Below are 18,374 nucleotides of genomic sequence, written 5' to 3'. Positions count from 1 at the left end.
CTGCTTTCTACTTACTTACTTGGTTATTTTGAGTGCTTAGTTTAGTGGAAAGTGTTCAAAATTTTCTTTAGTTAACAAACCTCAGAAAAGGAAGTAGCTTGAGAACTTTGCATTTCACATAGCAAAGGAAATAAGGTGACATTCTTAAGACACTCATTTTTTCATTTGAAAAGTTTTCAAAAACACAGGTATTGCACATAAAGAGACTGGGCTAAGTGCCTTTGGAAAGCTTTGTACATGTCCCTTTCTAACCTTTCATATTACCAGTCTGATTGCTTAGGCCTTAAGGCAACATTTTAAAATTCCTTTCATTCTCCTGTATTCCAGCTTTTAATTTCAAAACAACTTTGTGGGAGAGAGTTGCTTGTACTTACATTAAACAACCTAGTATTTCTTTACATCAGACAAGAAAAAAATGCCAAAATGTTTTCTTCTAAAAGCTGTTAAGACAGAGGAAGCAAAAAAGACTTTCATAAACTGGCTACATTAAGTAGTCATTGATAGTTCACCTCAAAAGAACACAGAATTGTTTACGTGAGAAGTTACCCTGCTATTACAAAATACAGGGTTTCTCTGAGCCTGTGCTCTGAAGTTCCTCTGCAAGTTACCAAAAGCAACCTTAACTGATAAAAGCGCTCAAAGGAGTCAGGCTCTAGGAGTCCTTGGCATATGAGCTTTTGTTAGGAGGCTGAAACCTGGAAGCTGATAAAGAGTGTTCTGGTATGTCATGCACTGTGAAATCTAGAGCTAGTACCTAGCTAACTAATTAACACCAGGTGTTAGTTAATCTTAGAGAAAATTTACTATATCCCATAATAGCTAGTAGCAGAGAAGCTTTGCAGGTCTACTAAATAAATTTTAACTTGATGGTCAAATTAAATAACTGTAAAAACATCATCCTGTTTCTCATTGATAAAAAAACTACAAATTTTACTGATTGCAGTTGTTCAGCTTTTCCAAAAATTTAACAAGTAAGTTGGCTTGATTATATTTTTTTATTCTGCATCCTATTTTTTTCCTAAAGTAATCTTTCCTCAAAATTATTATTGTTGTGTTGGTCACAGTTAAATTACACACAGATGGGTTTCAAACCTAGTATCTTTAATCAGGGTAACCTGGGTAGCTGGTTTCCTCTTAATGCACAACTTCTCCCACTTTTATTAAAATCAAAAACTGTACCAAGCTGTGACTAACCATATTTGAATATGGCATTTCAAAACAACTACAAATTTTTTACTGGTTTAAGTCAAATTTTTGGTTATTTATTTTATATGTGCTGAGAAAAATGTGATGTAGTACAACTGTATCATTAGAAACTAGTCGAAATGAATATACTTACCAATGTTAACATTCCTTTATCTAGTGAACTGTCATATAAAAAAAAACCTGTTTTGCTGTATTCAGTAGAGCAATAGTAATTCATCTCAGATGATAGCAAAGGTTTGTTTTTATGGTTATTACAGTATACTGGAAACTTGATACAGCCTCCTGACATAAAAATACACATTTTTATTATTCAGATAGCAGGAATCTCAGATGCTTTAACTGGAAATAATTTAATTTGCGCTGAGGACCTCTGTAGGTCTTCCAAGATAGTTCTGATGGTAGAAGTATGTAAAATTGATTCCACTAGCAATTTATTTTAAGATTAATAACACTTGAGTTAGCCTTTCTTTGAACAAAACTGACCTTGTTTGTATTGTTCCTTACATGAGAAAAATAAATGCAGGGACCCATCTTTTAACATTCTTCTTGGATTATGGAGACACTTCATATTCTGGATCTCAAAAAGAAACAGGGAGACTTAGTTTCAAATGTTATTGCCTTTAGGTTGATACATTATGCAAAACTTTAATTTGTTCAGGTGAAAGCAGCGTACATATAGCTTAATATAGGGAACATGTATCCTTCATTTAGAAGGAAATCCTACTGAAGAAAGCACATCTTTCAATGTAAGCAGTTTAAGAAGGTCTTCAAGCTCTGTGTCTAAAAATATGTGAAAATTTAAGTGCAGGTACAGAAAGAACAAAGGAAGCTGAAACAAAGAACATTGAACTAGGTATATAAGATGGCTTTAAATTAGGACTTGAAAACAGGTATTGGAGGTTCTTCACTGAGAGAGCGGTCAGTCACTGAAACAGGTTCCCCAGGGAAGTGGTCATGGCACCAAGCCTATCAGAGTTCAACAAGCATCTGGATGATGCTCTTAGTCATATGGTTTAGTTGTAGGTAGTCCTGTGAGGACCAGGGTTGGACTTGATCCTTATGGTCCCCTTCCAACTCAAGATATTCCATAATTCTATGAAAGAGACATGGAAAAACTGTGGGTGCAAAATGGGATGCTCTTGCGTGTAGGACTGGACAGCTTGGTAAAGGCTGATGAAGAAAAATATTTTTTCTGTCTTGTAAGAAAATTGCAAATGCCTGATGATTTTTAAAGATCCTCTTACAACACAGAGCAAAATAATAGTAATTTCCATGGTTTAGATTATCTGTAAAGAAAGGCCAAAGTTATTCAGCAAAGCTAGGCAGAAAAACTGTTGCTGAGGTGTCTGAGCACGCCAGCTTTTTTGGAGCCTGATAGTGCTTTGGTTGTGAACGTAGAGTCTCAGGAATCCTTTCTGTCTGTTCTACTACTAACGTAAACAGTACTTCTGTAAAAAGACGACTTCCTGGGCTCTTCATGATGCTCAGTGTCTGAGAACTTCAAACAGGTTAAAACAGCATAGATATTCTGGATAAATTAAACTGGTTTTCAGGGATGCCCAGGGCCACCTCCCAGTCTTGCAGGTAGAGAACAGGGAATTCCTCACTTGCTTGGAAAAGTGACAACCCGCAGCACCACAGCTTGGAAGGAAACAGATGCAGATGACCCAGTATCTTCCATCCATTTCATTGGGAGGGGATTTACTATTTCTGCTACTTTAGCTTATGCTGGTTCTCCAAGTGCAGTGAGTTATACAATGAACACTGTTTTATGCCAGTGTAAGCATATTTACATTTGGGCTTCTGCCACAGAAACTCCTTTTTAAAAGGAAATCAGATCTTGTGTTTCTGTGCAGGCGTAAGTTTCTCTTGGCTTAGGCTTATGAAAAATACATACAGTTGCATATTGTCCATTAAAAAAAAAAGACTAAAGTTTGAAATAAGGTTACTAAAGACAAAGTATAAATCCAAAGTGGAAAGCTGTAAGTGAATTCCATAGGTTTCTAAGACAAAATATCTGGGTTGGGAGAAGAATCTGAGGGACCCAAGCCTCATGTATATAAATGCATATGCATTTTTTCATATTCTTGTTAAGCTATTTGTTTTGATGTCATATTTATTTTATTTTAATTAAAGGAATCTGGCATACGAAATGTATGTATATCTGTGCCATAGCTAAACACGAATTTAAACAGCTTGTGTATCAGCAGTAACATTAGAAATTCAAATATTATTGCATAAGGATTTTGCATAAGACTGAAGAAATAGTTCTTAAAAAACTGTTCTATGTGGAGTCTTTCTGAATTTTATATTTTAATTTCCTAAAATTATTTTTGTCTGGGTTTGGTTGGTTTGGGGTTGTTTGGGGGGTTTTTTTGTTTTGTTTTGTTGCTTTCTCAAAGAGCTGGCAGGGTAAATGGCAGCCGTAAACCTAAGGGTAGGCTGCAAAGTTTTTCTTCCAAAGCCTTCCTTTCATGTTTAGCCAAGTGAGAGACATGGAGTGAAATGTAAACTCCGTCTCGACGTATCCTCATGGCCTTCTCTCCTGGTGAACAGCCAGAAGGGCAGAAGGGGGGCCAAAGCTGCCCAAGGCTGCTAGCCGCTGCAGCTCCCAGGTTGCTCAGAGGAGGAGGAATGTGGAAACAGTGCTCAAGGGCCCTTGATACCATACCCTGAGAACAGTGCTCCCCATCGCACCTGCACCTGCTCCTTCTCACTTCATCCTCCCCCAGGACAGAAGGAAAAGGCATTCACTTCTCTTCTGGGTCGTTTAACTGTTTCTCTTTAATCCCTGGCAGTCTGACTGAGAGCTAAGTGTGTGTTTTGTTGGACTTTGTTCTGTTTGAAATTACAGACTGGAACCATTTTTATGTAACATGGGAAACAAGATTTGCAAAAACTCAAATGTATACACTGGGGAAGAAACTTCCTCTAAAATACAAACAGATGTTTATACATTTGAGTGAAGGTTTGTATGAGAGGCTTTGTCATAAACTGCGTAGATGCAATATCGAGTTCTAACAATTAAATGATGACTAATTGATGAGTTTGATCACTTTGACATGATCTGCTGCACTGGCACTCCTGGTTTTGTTTTTGTTTGTTTAAAAAAAAAAATAATTCCCAACTGTATTTTACACACACAGCTAAACTTAAAAGTTCTTCTTCAGTATGGGGACATGGAAAGTTTTGTCCCAGGAAAACAGGGTGATTCCTAGAACTCAAGCTATTCCTTCCAGTGCAGGAGAGATGCATATGTCTGATAATAGCCATAATTGCTTGGGGCCCTTTTTCTACCAAGTAATTCTTTGGCTCATAACGACTGAAGGGCTGTAATTTTTTGGTTGGTTGCTTTGTTTGTTATTGGGATGGAAATGAATAAGGAAGCAGTGTTTCCTGTCTTGTGTAAAGGTGTGTTTCTTTTTGCTTCCAACCTGCCCCCTCCCACCTGGTTCTCTCTCTGCACTTGTCCTTACTATACCTTCTGTAACTTTACTCTGCACAGAGCACAAAGGAATATATACAATATTTTTTAAATATTCTGTTTTGGCCATGAACTTCCCCCTCAGTCAGTTGGCACCTACAAATTCTCTAGTTAATGTCTCTGTCTTTTTCCCTATTAAAGTTTATATGGAGTATGCTAGTGGTGTTTACATTCTGCACTGATGCAATTAAGTGTGATTGTGAAGAAAATTGTTTGCTTCAGTCTGAGGATCACCAGTTTTGGGGAATCATTGCATGGATCCTGCTAATAACATAGTTTTAGTACCCATCCCAGATACAACAGAATGAACTATGATTTTCCTGTGTTCGTATGTAAATCAAACTCATGTCTACCTGTGTATATACATATGGTGTTCCTTCGGCTGTTTAGTAATTACCAAATAAGCTAATCTTGTAAGGTATTATCTATCTGTTCATTAAATTATTGATCTGTTACGATTTAAGTGTTAAAGTTGAAATAAATTATCAAGCACAGAATCACAGAATAGTCAGGGTTGCAAGGGAGCCTCTGGATATCATCTAGTCCAACCCCCTGCTAAAGCAGGTTCACCAGAGCAGGTTGCACAGAGCCACATCCAGGTGGGTTTTGAACACCTCCAGAGAAGGAGAACTGGACACAGCACTCCAGATGCAGCCACACCAGGGCAAAGTAGAGGCAGAGGTTGTCCCCCTCTCCTGGCCCCACTCCTCCTAATGCACTCCAGGATCTGCTTGGCTTTCTTGGCCACCAGGGCACACTGCTGGCTCATGGGCAGCTAGACCAGGTCCTTCTCTGCAGAGCTGCCTTCCATCAGGTCAGCCCCAGCCTGTACTGGTGCATGAGGTTGTCCCTCCTTCGGTGCAGGACCCTACACTTGCCTTTGTTGAACTTCATGAGGTTCCTCTCTGCCCAACTCTCCAGCCTGTCCAGATCTCTCTGAATGGCAGCACAGCCTGTTGGTGTATCAGCCGCTTCTCCCAGTTTTGTATGATCCATAAACTTGCTAAGGGTCCTTCATCCCTTCATTGTCCCTTCATCCAGGTCATTGATGAGTAAGCTGAACAAGACTGGACCCAGTACTGACCCCTGGGGAACACCACTGGTTACAGGCCTCCAGCTGAGCTCTGTGCTGCTGTTCACAACCCCCTGAGCTCTGCCACCCAGCCAGTTCTCAATCCACCCCACTGTCCCCTCACCTGACCCACACTTCCTCAGCTTACCTATGAGGATATTGTGGGAGACAGTGTCTGAAGCCTTGCTGAGGTCAAGGTGGACAATGTCTGCCACTCTCCCCTTGTCTATACAGCCAGTCATTCAATCACAGAAGGCTATTAGGTTGGTCAAGCATGATTTCCCCTTGGTCAATCCATGTTGACTGTTCCTGATGACCCCCTTTTCCTCCACATGCTTGGAGATGATCTCCAGTATGAGCTGTTCCATCACCTTTCCAGGGGTGGAGGTGAGGCTCACAGACCTGTAGTTTCCCAGGTCCTCCTTCTTGCCCTTTTTGAAGACTGGAGTGACATTGGCTTTTCTCCAGTCCTCAGGCACCTCTCCTGTTCTCCACGACCTTTCAAAGATAATTGAGAGTGGCTTGGCAATAGCATCTGCCAGCTCGCTCAGCACTCAGGGGTGCATCTCATCAGGGCCCATGGATTTGTGGGTGTCAGGTTTGCCTAAACAATCTCTAGCCTGATCCTCCTCAACCAAGGGAAAGTCTTCCTTTCTCCAGACTTCTTCTCTGCTCTCCAGGGTCTGGGGTTCCTCAAGGTCGTCCTTGGCAGTGAAGGCTGAAGCAATGAAGGCATTCAGTAACTCGATCTTCTCCATGTCCTTTGTCACAGGGGCACCCGCCTCGTTCAGCACCAGGCCCACATTTTCCCTAGTCATCGTTCTCCGGCTGATGTACTTGAAGAAGCCCTTCTTGTTGTCCTTGACCTCCCTCGCCAGATGTAATTCCAAATGGACCTTAGTCTTCCTCGTCGCCTCCCTGAATGTTCTGACAACGTTCCTCTATTCCTCCCAAGTGGCCTCTCCCCTTTTTCCGTATTCCACAAGTAAACTTGCTGCTTCTGTTTGAGGTTTGCTAGAAGCTCCTTGCTGACCCGTGCAGGCCTCCTGCGCCTTTTGCTTGATTTCCCGCTCGTGGGGACGGACCTGTCTTGAGCCTGGAGGAAGTGGTGCTTAAATATTAACCAGCTCTCTTGGACCCCTCTTACCTTGTGGAGCCCTAGCCCATGGGATTTCTCCAAGTGGGTCCTTGAAGAGGCCAAAGTTAGCTCTCCTCTAGTCCAGGGCTGCGATGCTACCTGTTGCCCTGCTTTCTCCACACAGGGTCCTGAACGCCACCATCTCGTGGTCCCTGCAGCCAAGGCGGCCCCCAGCCTTCACGTCCCCAGCCAGCCCTTCTTTGCTTGCCAGCACAGGGTCCAGCAGCCCACCTCGCCTCGTTGGCTCCTCCACCAGCTGCCTCAGAATGTTATCATCATCAGTGCTCTGCAGGAACCTCCAGGACTGCGTGAGCCTGGCTGTGTTGTCTTTGCAGCAGCTATCAGGGAGGTTGAAGTTTCCCCCTGAGAACCGGGGCCTGTGATGGTGGTGCTGCCTCCAATGGTCTGTAGAAAGCCTCGGCGGCTTCCCCTTCCTGATCGCGTGGCCTGGAGCAAACACCCACGGGACTGTGCCCCGTGTCGGCCCGTCCCTTCACCTTTATGCGTAGGCTCTCACTTGTTCTGCATCCAACCCCAGGGAGAGCTGGATACGTCCCAGTTGCTCCCTCACATGAAGAGCAGCTCCAGCGCCTCTCCTCGCTGGCCTGCCTTTCCTGAAAAGTACGTAGCCATCCACGTAGCATTCCAGTCACGCGAGCTGTCCCACCATGTCTCTGTAATTGCAATGAGATCGGGGCCCTGCGACGGCCACGCAGATCTCTGATTCTTCCTGTCTGTTCCCCACGCTGCGTGCCTTGGCGCGCAGGCGTTGCAGAGAGGTAACTGAGCACGTGGGTTTCCCCGGAGGAGTGGGAGAGGGTCTGCCATAGCCACACGCACCCCTGAGGCGGCTGGCCTGCTGGGTCTCATCTTGGGAGGCCGCAAAGGAACATTTGTCACTGCTCTGGTTGGCCTGACTTTTCCCCGGTTGGATGTTATGGCATGGTGGCACTCTCTCTTCTGACCAATGAGACAGATTTGAAGTGGTAATTCCTTCTGAGAATATCCTTGCACTGTGTGTGTACCTCTTGAGATGCTGCAAGTGCAACTTCAATTTACAGTCTGAGCTGACAGAAGACTTGAGAGGAGAGACATGCCATGGGGTAGACATGGCAACTATTATCGCCAACATTGAATTCCATTAAAATTTTCCTTTTCCTTTCAGAATAGCATTAAAGATGTGAAATACTGTGCTCTAGTTGACCATAAATGCTGGTTTTGTTATGGAAAGGCTTAGTCTTTTAGTCTTAGTAGTTCATGTTACTGCTGTTTGAATCATTAAGGAGGGGAGCTCCCCTCTGTGTATGTAAAGTTGGAGGGAAAAGAGAGTTTTGAAGGCAGAATTCCTAATTCTAGAGTTGTAGAGTTTTATGCATCACTTGCAAAATGTGGAGGCACAGACTGAGCAATTAAAAAATACCTGGAATGGATACAAGGGAGGGTTACAGTATTTTGTTGTAATCTTTCTGACTTGTATTCAAAAGCAGCGCCAATGATCTACAGTTTTCAGATATTATGGAGCGATCAAGTGAAGAAACCTCAAGGATACACACCTTCAACAGATTTTTTTCCAATAATTCTTTTTAGCCATGTTTTAAAATAAATAATTAAAAGAGTTGTTCCAGGATGCAGTGTATTACCTTTAATAAGTGAAATTTGATTTTCAAGCTGGAAAACACATCCCTTATGTCCTCATCCTTAGCATTCTGCACCCATGAAATAAATAAGGTGAGGAAAGTCAGGCAGAAAACATGCCTTAAAGGTCTTATAGCAAATTTGTTATTCTAGTGCTGTATTTTCTTGCAGCATTTTTCTTTCACATCTCTCAAGTGGTCAGGATACTTTCCGGTTTGGGTTTATGTTTATTTTTTTAATGTTTAAGCTTAGTCAATTAGTACAGGAGGGTTAAAGTATTGGTTTTTGTCTCTCATGTCTGGAAACATTCTAGCATTATTGAAAATCATCATGAAATTTAGGGGGATGTTAAGACTGCGTAGAACTGAAGCTCTTCCTACGCATTTGGGTAAAATCAGTAGAATCATAGCATTAACATAATTTCATTGTGTATAATTTTAATTTACAATTTTATACGGTTTCATTCATAGTCTCAGAAAGAATGTAACATAAATTCTGTTTAGTAGTACTGATCTAATTCTAGTGATTTTTGGTTTTTTCTTCTTCTTTAGGGTGTACCTCAGTTACCATGTGCCAAAGCATTGTATAACTACGATGGAAAAGAACCTGGAGATCTTAAATTCAGTAAAGGAGACATCATCATTTTACGTCGACAGGTGGATGAAAATTGGTATCATGGAGAAGTCAATGGCATCCATGGCTTTTTTCCTACCAATTTTGTTCAGATTATTAAACCTTTACCTCAGCCTCCGCCTCAGTGCAAAGCACTTTATGACTTTGAAGTAAAAGACAAGGAAGCAGATAAAGACTGTTTACCATTTGCAAAGGTAAAAGTGGACTAAAATTATTTTTTTTAATAATTTCATTCACAGAGATAAGAATGATAAGGCTGTTCTGTAATCTTGTATGCATTTTTTTAATGGAGCTGCACAAATATGAAAAGACCAAGTGATTCTGCAAGTATTTCTCCTATGTTGATTAGTTTTGCCTTCCTTCTCTTCCTAAATTACATACTCTTTCCCTGAGGTTTTATTTTTGAGACTGCATTCTTTCATAATTGCATCCTATTCATAATTGTAATCCTATTAATTTATGAAAAATAACCTATGTTATTAATTAAGTGTTCCATCTTGTAAAGAAACATTCATTTTAAATGGTTGAAGTTGGTACTATTTTCAGCTTTGCATTTAGTAAGCAACAGTTTTAGGATCTACTAAAATTTATAATTCTGTAATATTATTAATTGCTTTTTGGAACATATAACATCTCTTCTTACATTGTTTCTATTGTAATTAGTTTTCTGTTTTGCAAGGCACATAGTGATACAGAATTTTAACAGGACTTAGAGCTATTCCCTTCTTTCAGTTTCTGATTCTTTAGTTTATCAGATTTCGCAAAAATGTTGCAAGATCACATGTAAGCTAATCACTTTTCTACCCTTGCCTATTAAAAATGAAAAGGCTGGCTAAATTTTAAAAAGGAAAGATATTATTAATATGTCGACAGACAGTGGTTATTACAACACAGAACAGCAATACTGTTGAGGATGATTGGCATTAGTTTGCATATTTTGATTAACTTGTTGGCGAACTTGGGGGGTTTTGTTTTTTTTAAATCTGCAGTCTCACTTGAGTAAGCATATATGTTTCAAAATATTTTAACTTGCATATGAAACAATTACATATCTCAGTATAAGTAAGAGCAATGCAAGTAAATCCTTTTTTCAGTAACATTCTCAAAACAGTATCTAATCCAAATGCTCCATGCAGATGTGAAAGAAATTATATCACTTGCCGGTGTTCTTAAGTACTTAAGTAGAAAAGCAATATCTAGGGAAGATTAGGTAGTGAGTCAGTTGAGAAGGAAAAAGATTGCCATTCGGTTGATTACTGCTAAAGACTTAGAGGGGAGCTGATGAGTATCATGGACTGAACACAGCAGCAAGTCTGGTACTAAGGACAAAGTCAGGTGGCCAAGATTAGCTGCGGACAGTTGGCCAAACTGACAAAATAGGAAAAGGAACAGCTGGAATGAACTTCAACCCCAATAGTGGCACGTTCCTGTTATAGAGTGCTTTCTCTGTGATTCTTGTCTGTGTACCGCCTTCTCTAATTACCTATGTGTTATGGAGGGAAATTAAATTAGAAGTTTAATTAGAGCTGTGAGACATAATCACTGCATGTTCACGCAGGATGATGTTCTGACTGTAATTCGGCGCGTCGATGAAAACTGGGCAGAAGGAATGCTGGCTGACAAAATAGGAATATTTCCAATCTCATATGTTGAGGTGAGTAAAGTTGGGCCTTCAGTAAGGTTGTGCCCACTGTGTATTGCATTTTCTAAAGGGAAAAATAACCAGTACTGGTAGTGATTCTAAAATAATGTGAGATATAAATAATCTTAGACCTAGAATAATCAAAGATCTGTGTGCTTAGTTTGGGAAAAGTTAATGACCTCAGCAGTTAAACCAGTGGTTTTTACTTAGCTATTTGATACCTGTTTTCATTGAATGAAATTGGAATGAGAGTATTTGGAGGCAATCACTGTGTTTTCCTGATAATACTGGAGTCATGCAGTCAATCACAAATCACACTTAACCATGAAGTGAAAGCAATCAGTGAGTCAGAGTAATAATAGTAAGCTTTGCACTGTCCCTAATACCTGCCTCTCAATCAAAACCTGATTAGCACAACTAGGAAGTTAAAGAATATAGGCTGTTGTTAAGCAGGTGAAACACTGACTTGTACATGCAACATACTCTAATATAAAATCCTATGTGTTTTCCTGCATGTCTCATATGTAATGCAACAATTTACAGTGAGAGGTAACATTTGAGAAAGTTTCCCCAACCTTTTAAGGTCTAAAATCCAAAGGTTTATCTTCTATATAGAAAGGCATAGGTGATTAAGAACAGTGTGTACAGTTGCATACAGAGGTTTGGAATAGTATTTATCTTCTTCTGATAGGTATGCTATAGAGACTTGGTAAGATACACTTGCACTGGCAAGATTATGTTTAAATATAGGCGACAGAATGGTGAAATCAAAATGTAATTTTGTAGTACCAGTGGGATGAGAAGTATGTACCTCAGGTCACAGAAGAAATGTGTAACCATGCTAAGAATCAAGTCAGGTTTTATTAATTCAATTTCTGAATGCCCTGATGAGATGGGACCCTTTTAAAAAATTGACTGTGTTCAACCAACATATTATTTTTAAAAGGGAAATATGTATATTAATTTTTATAGGTTGATGTAAGGGTCAATATATCTGGGGATAGAAAATTTCACATGACTGAAATAACAACGGCAAAACCAAAAGGGTTTCACCCTGCTTAGTGCAATTCTAGCTTCAGTTTAAGAAGTTTTTAAAAGCCGGTTTCAGAAGTTCTTGCCCCTGGCTATTCATTCCTAGCTCTTTGCAATTAACTGCCCCTTCAGTTTAGCCAGTAGAGCTTTTTGTGGTGCTTTTTAAAAGTAATTAATTTAACTTAGGCAAGTTAGGAAAAGCTCTTTCTAGGGCTGCCGCTTGGGCTTACTATTTGGCTAACAACTCTTCCATTTCTACAGAAGTTTGCAAAATGTAGATACTGTTGAAAAAATTTATATAAAAATGATACTCAGTCACAAAATGTATTTCACTGTTGATGTTTTCAGACAAATTCCATCAACTATGAAAATGTTTCTTCAATTAACCCTTTTTAGAACAGGCACAAGCACTTGTGTACACACTCGCAAATCCCAACTATAATGATATGGGAAATCTAGAACAATAAGTAATGCCCAAAGAGATAGTTCAGATCAGATAGGTGGATTTTTTCAGTATGTACTAAACCAAAACACATGCTGTGATGAAGAGCAGTGCAATAACATGGAAGACTATCAATTTGCATTTTGAAATGTCTGTTTTCCAAGATTATATAGCTATTGTTTTGGAGAATATACAGACAGTTGATACAATTATATCAAACCATTCTTACTTATGTTATTATTAAAGACACCAAACATGAGATGTAATTTTTGAGGGTTTTTCAATACGGTATTTTTAGTTATATTTCCCAATCCTGTAATCATTGCCTATTTCTGTCATAATGACAGACATACCTTTACCGTGTGTGTGTTAGCCCACATCCTTTTTTCTTTTGTTTTAAAATGTGAATTAGTAGCTGCATTTACTGGAGATTTTCTGATACCATTAACTTCAAAATGAGTGTACTCTGTGATGTTCATTCTGAGTATAGGTCTGATACTTGCAATACTTCTTGTATGAGGAGGTCTCAGGATAACCTCAGGACGACATGTTGACATCCATGAATATCTCTGATTATGTTTGAGGACAACTTCCTGGAGGAAGATTATATGATTCAGTGTTTGCTAGTCTGTTCTATTGTTTCACATTGCTTTCACTTATTAAATTGGTGGTAACAATAAAAGCTAAGAATGAAAATATTTTGAGAGAAATTTTAATAGTGATTCCATAAGAAGTATAGTTTAACAGACTCACAAAACATTACATCTTTATCTATAGACACATAGCATTGTGAAATAATTACTTCTATTTGCAAATGGAAAATAATGCAAACATTGTAAAAAATGAAATTCTATTTTCTAGAAAGTGCTAAAACCAAACAAACCCTCTAGTTTTACTAGAGTAAGACCTGATTAACATATCTAAATTAGACTTTTTTGACTGATGGAATTTCAGTGTGCTTGCATTAAAAGCGGGTCAACCAGGTTCTTGCACAGTGATGAAATAAAATGCAGTGAGTCTAGAAACTTTATGATTCATAAGTTCATAACACTTACGTAATCGGAACTAAACAGATACTATTAGAATTTTTCTACATAGAGTACAGTTCTGTGTACAATATGCATTTGTTGGAAGGACCTCAAATTTGACATTTTGATGTGGTTTAATGCATTACAAATCCAAAAGGTATTTAAATCCTTACAAGCTATTTAGCACTCGTACAGCATGACTAGAAAAATACAAATATCCAGAATAGAAAAAGAAAAACCAGGGAAACAAAATCACTTTTAAATCAAAATCAGTAGAAAATAATGACAGCTTTTGTTTTCCCAAGTTAATATGAACAACTGGGAAACACAGTTGTATTAATCCAGCTCCTCTAGCTTTATTTATAAACAATCTTATAGAAATGTATGGGAATGTATGGGGGAAAAAAGTCAAATTATCTAAAATACTCACTGTAGTATAATTTTAAGTTCATTGTCATTTTAAACATATGCATCTATCAGTTAACATTTTAAGCAACGAGAACATAAGATTTTATGTACATAGTGTGTCAGGTTGTGGTGGGGGTTTATTAGCATCTTCTCCTGTACCAAACAGGAGTGTTTCAAAACATATTTGATTTTTATTGTGTCTATACACTTCAGATTGGATTTTAGGCTGAATTTCTTTTTAATGTTGTACTTATTAGGCTAACTTTGTCTATCACTGTTAGATGATGTGATCTGATTTAATATGTGTAGAAAAAAAAATAATCAGACTTTTGTGACAATACTAACACAGAAGAATAAGATAAAACCTTTTATGGCAACTTTTCTCTACTTTTTTACTGTTTTACCTGCCCAGAACTTAAACCAGAAAATTTATGCAAAACCTGAATGTTGTATATTATACCACATCGAGTGCAATTCTTAATAGTCTAATCCCCACTATATTTGAAAGTGATAATCTCAATGTTATCATTCCAATGACAATTTCTAGGCATCATAGTTTTGATTAATTTCCCTAACAAAAACTGCAATAAAGAACTATTCCATTTGTTTAAAAAATTAATATAAAAGCAGCTTTGCTTATGACTGTGATCTGTTCAAGATTTGCAAAATTATTTTTCCACTGGTTTGGACAAAATACATTTGTTTTGAAACTTTAATTGCAAATCTGAATTTAGGCTTCTAAGCTATTACCTATCCTCCAGGATGACACAAAAAAAAAAAAAAAAGCCAGATAAGGACAATGTTTGCCTTAGTTCCACTTAAGCTTTGGTTCTTTGTTTCCAAATATATGTGAAAGTGAAATGTTGTCTAGAAATCTGAATTTGACTAATAATAGTGTTGGTAATGTGGAAAAATAACTCCTTGACATATGGTGATGTAGTGAAATTGCATAAATAAAAACTTCGGATGAATGTGAGTAAAAAGATTGTTTGAGGCAGAAGATGGTGTTTTCACTTAATTTCAGAAAGTGGTGATACTTGAATTCTCACTGTGTGAGTGAAGAACACCTCAATTAATTTGTAAAGTAAGTACAGTAAAGCACAACTATAAGATACCTTGAAATAACTCTTGGATGGTAGTCTACTTGATAATTTCTCCAGATGGCTGCACGCAGGCAGAAACCTCTCTGCTAGCCCCAAGCCCTACCGCAGCACTGAGGCAGCTCAGCCGGCCGCTGCTGTATTGGCCCCCACTTAGAAAGTTGTTCCATTTCCTGGGTTTGGGGCAGGAAGGGGAATTGGATTCCAGGCCACCTGTTACAGCAAAGATTTTGTTGAATGAAAAAACCAATAAATGTGAATGTAAAGGTTAAAGTAAAGAAGCTTCAGTTCAAATACATCTGTTCAGGAAAACAACTGACGTAGAAAATGAGGGAATAGATACCGAGGTATTTGTGGCAGAAAGGAATGTTGTATTGAAACACTTTATAGCATGAGTGGGATGCATCCCCATGGTGACCTTGAATGGTTGCTAGCCATTTCATTGGAGAATGCATGCAAGTTCTTCATTTCTCTTCTTAAGGAAGAAATAAACTGTACTACGCTAAATATTTTGCAACTGTTGCTGTCCTCAGGTTACTTCTAAGAAAAGGCCAGTAACCAGTTCACTTCCATGTTTAGGTTCATGCTACTGTCCCGTGCTTGCTTCTGTACACAAGAAAGCGCAGTATGTTGCTTATATTTGAACCAGTCTTGAATCAATCCCATGGGCAAGCCTTTATTTAATAGGTTGATCGCTGTATAGAATAATAAGACTCTGCAAGCATGAATACTTTCAGGAGGTAAACAAACATAACTAGGTGTAACAGTTACCTCAGGGTGCTTTTAGCAGAGTGGCTTTGGGTTTTGGTTTTTATTCCTGGGTGATCTCTTAACTTTTCTGATTAGGTAGTTCTTGTTTTAGAAATGAGTACTGCCTTTCTTTCTCTGACCTGTGTAATTTGTGAACAGGCTCTTTGATAAATAAAGGGGTACATTAGATAAGAATAGAAGCGGTTGCAGCCATTGTGTAAGATATGGAAGACACAAATTCTCAGGAAGGACATGGAAGAATTTCAATCTCAGCTGGAAAACAATGAAATGTGCAAATACATAAAATTATTAGTCTTTGAAAAGTTCGCATGTTCTTGCATGATGGATAGGACCCTGATAGGATAAGTAGCAGAACAGGCATTTTGGTCTAATTATCTACTTGTTTCATATCCTTCAGCCTGATATCAGTGTTCTGTGATAAAATAACATTTTCACTGGTCTGTTAAAAGTATATATTTTATTAAATCTAGAATTTAATACATTAAAAAATAATTATACAGATAATTATCTAAATAATGGCTTTGCAGTTTAATTGGAGAAAGCTGTATGGTTATGTCTTCTGTACTATACAAGTGGTACAAAATTATTTTGTCCCTGTGATCCATGTCCAGCATTAGGAGGAAGGAAAATCTAACATCCACCTTTTTCTTAGGGTTGGTTTACTACTGTGACATTGTCTTCTCCTATCTTTCCTGTTCTCTTCAGCTGCATTCTAAAGGACCAACAATAAAAACATTTCAGAAAAAAATCTACATTCTCATCTTCCTATCCTTTTTCCCATTATGCCCCTCTTCCACTGCAGTATGTTCTAGGTAGTTCTTCCTCTTCAAGCATTTCATAATTTTAATTTTCCTGCAGTTGCATCCTGGTAGGTTTTTGTGTCAACCCCTCATTGTTCCAGTAGTTCTAGTTTTGAACTTTGTTTCTCTGTTTCTTCTGTATATGCATGGAATTTCCTTCCAGATCTCATTTTTCAAATACCACTTGAAAACCTTTTCTATAAAATAAATAAATAAATAAATAAATCTTCATTCTTTCTCACCACTTTCTATAACCTACTTGTCCTCAGAGATAGACAAGTGTTCAGAGTGTAAGCTGTTGTCATTTCTGGGAGCTGCATTTGAATCAGTGTTGATGCTGTCATGATTGATGATATTTTTCTAGTAAAGATTTGATGGGGTAGAATACTGCTTTAAAACTCTTCATGAGCCTAGTAGGTATCTTAAGACTTGTAGAAAAACAGGTAAAATAAATAGAAGAAATAATATGCTGTAGAATAGAAATAGTACTTCCACAGTAGCTAATCTCATTCTTTCATCCTGATGTTCTTCATAAAAGATTTTTCCCTTCTTCCTAACTGGCTGCATTTATCCAAGTAACAGTATTCATATTTAGTGGTACATATTAACATTACTTAACTTGTTCAGAAAAGTGGTGCTGGTGTTACTTCAGCTCGTGAATAAAAGAGGACTCTGACATTGTTATTTCCACTAGCTCTAAAATATAAATAAGACTTTCTGGAAGTAAAGGGCTTGTGAAAAATGTAGGGGGGTTTGTTTGTTGTTGCCCGCCCTCCCCTCACATAGCTTACATTTTATTGCAAGAAGAAAATGTGTGGGATTCCATATTTCTTCATTAGGAAGGAAGGATTTGTTTGCATTTAATATAATATTGTAACAAATTAACAAATAGAAAATTTCATTGTGAACAAAAATTCATTAAATAAACTTTAAAAATGCATTTGAGGGTTCTTGGGCACAAAGATGCTGCTTCTGCATTAGAAAATTCAGAAGGTGAGAAGGTAGTTCCACAGAATTGCCAGTATGTATTTCTTTTCTCCTTATACTGTCTTATGCTCATATAGCTACTTGTTGTCAGGCTGATACAGCTGGATATTTAGTCTGTCCTACTACGTTCTTAAATTTGTGTTTAGGAAGCCTGTTATTTTACTACAGGTAGTGTTAAAGATATGTGTGTAAGTACCAAGGGATTCTAGGAGAAATGTCTTCAAAAGCCTACATGCAGAGGTGTGGGCTTATGTCATACAAACAAAACAAAAAAGGTTTAAAGTGAAATGAATGTTCAAGAAGTTTTGTGATGCAGATTTTTATATTACAAGGTTGGAGGGGACCACTGTGTTCTAGTCTGACTTCTAGATGAAACAGGCAGTGGATGTTGCTGAATTAAGCTACGTCTAACTAGAGCATAGTGGCCTTTCTTGATTGAATTTTTACCTCTGGTGGGTAGTCCACAGCAGCCCGAGAGTAAGTGTGTTAAGTTTGTAGTGACAGACCTGTTGCTCTGTAATGACTAATATCTTTTTTTTGTTATATTCAGGTGATTTTTATGAATAAAAAAGTACTAACATGTGACTATCTTTTGTAGTTTAACACAGCAGCCAAACAGTTGATAGAATTGGATAAGCCCTCAGGTTCTGCTGTCGACTCTGGAGAAGGTACCTCTGGGGCAGCCCACAACAATTCAACCCAAAAGCACACTGATACTAAGAAAAACACCAAAAAACGGCACTCTTTTACCTCCCTCACTATGTCCAACAAGTCTTCACAGTCTTCTCAGAATCGCCACTCAATGGAAATTAGTCCTCCTGTCCTCATCAGCTCCAGCAACCCAACCGCAGCAGCCCGCATAAGTGAGCTGACAGGACTTTCCTGTAGTGCCCCTTCTCAGGTAATTTACATGAAATCAAATATAAATCATGTGTGCATTTTTTTTAAATAACTGTAAAAGTTTCTGATCTTATTAGATTACTTACAGTTATTAAT

General features: G+C 38.3%; 1 protein-coding gene across 1 annotated transcript in view; it reads left to right on the top strand.

The window, feature by feature from the left end:
- Positions 1-18,374, top strand: part of SH3RF1 (SH3 domain containing ring finger 1) — a 91,262-nt gene that overhangs the window by 44,811 nt on the left and 28,077 nt on the right. The window contains 3 exon segments of the mRNA XM_037389553.1: positions 9,087-9,362; positions 10,727-10,822; positions 17,977-18,279. Coding sequence (XP_037245450.1) covers positions 9,087-9,362; positions 10,727-10,822; positions 17,977-18,279 — 675 coding nt within the window.

Source organism: Falco rusticolus, chromosome 1, assembly GCF_015220075.1.
Source record: "Falco rusticolus isolate bFalRus1 chromosome 1, bFalRus1.pri, whole genome shotgun sequence".
Classification (NCBI taxonomy): domain Eukaryota; kingdom Metazoa; phylum Chordata; class Aves; order Falconiformes; family Falconidae; genus Falco; species Falco rusticolus.
Note: the sequence above shows the minus strand (reverse complement) of the source record. Positions and strands in the feature narration are given on the sequence as shown.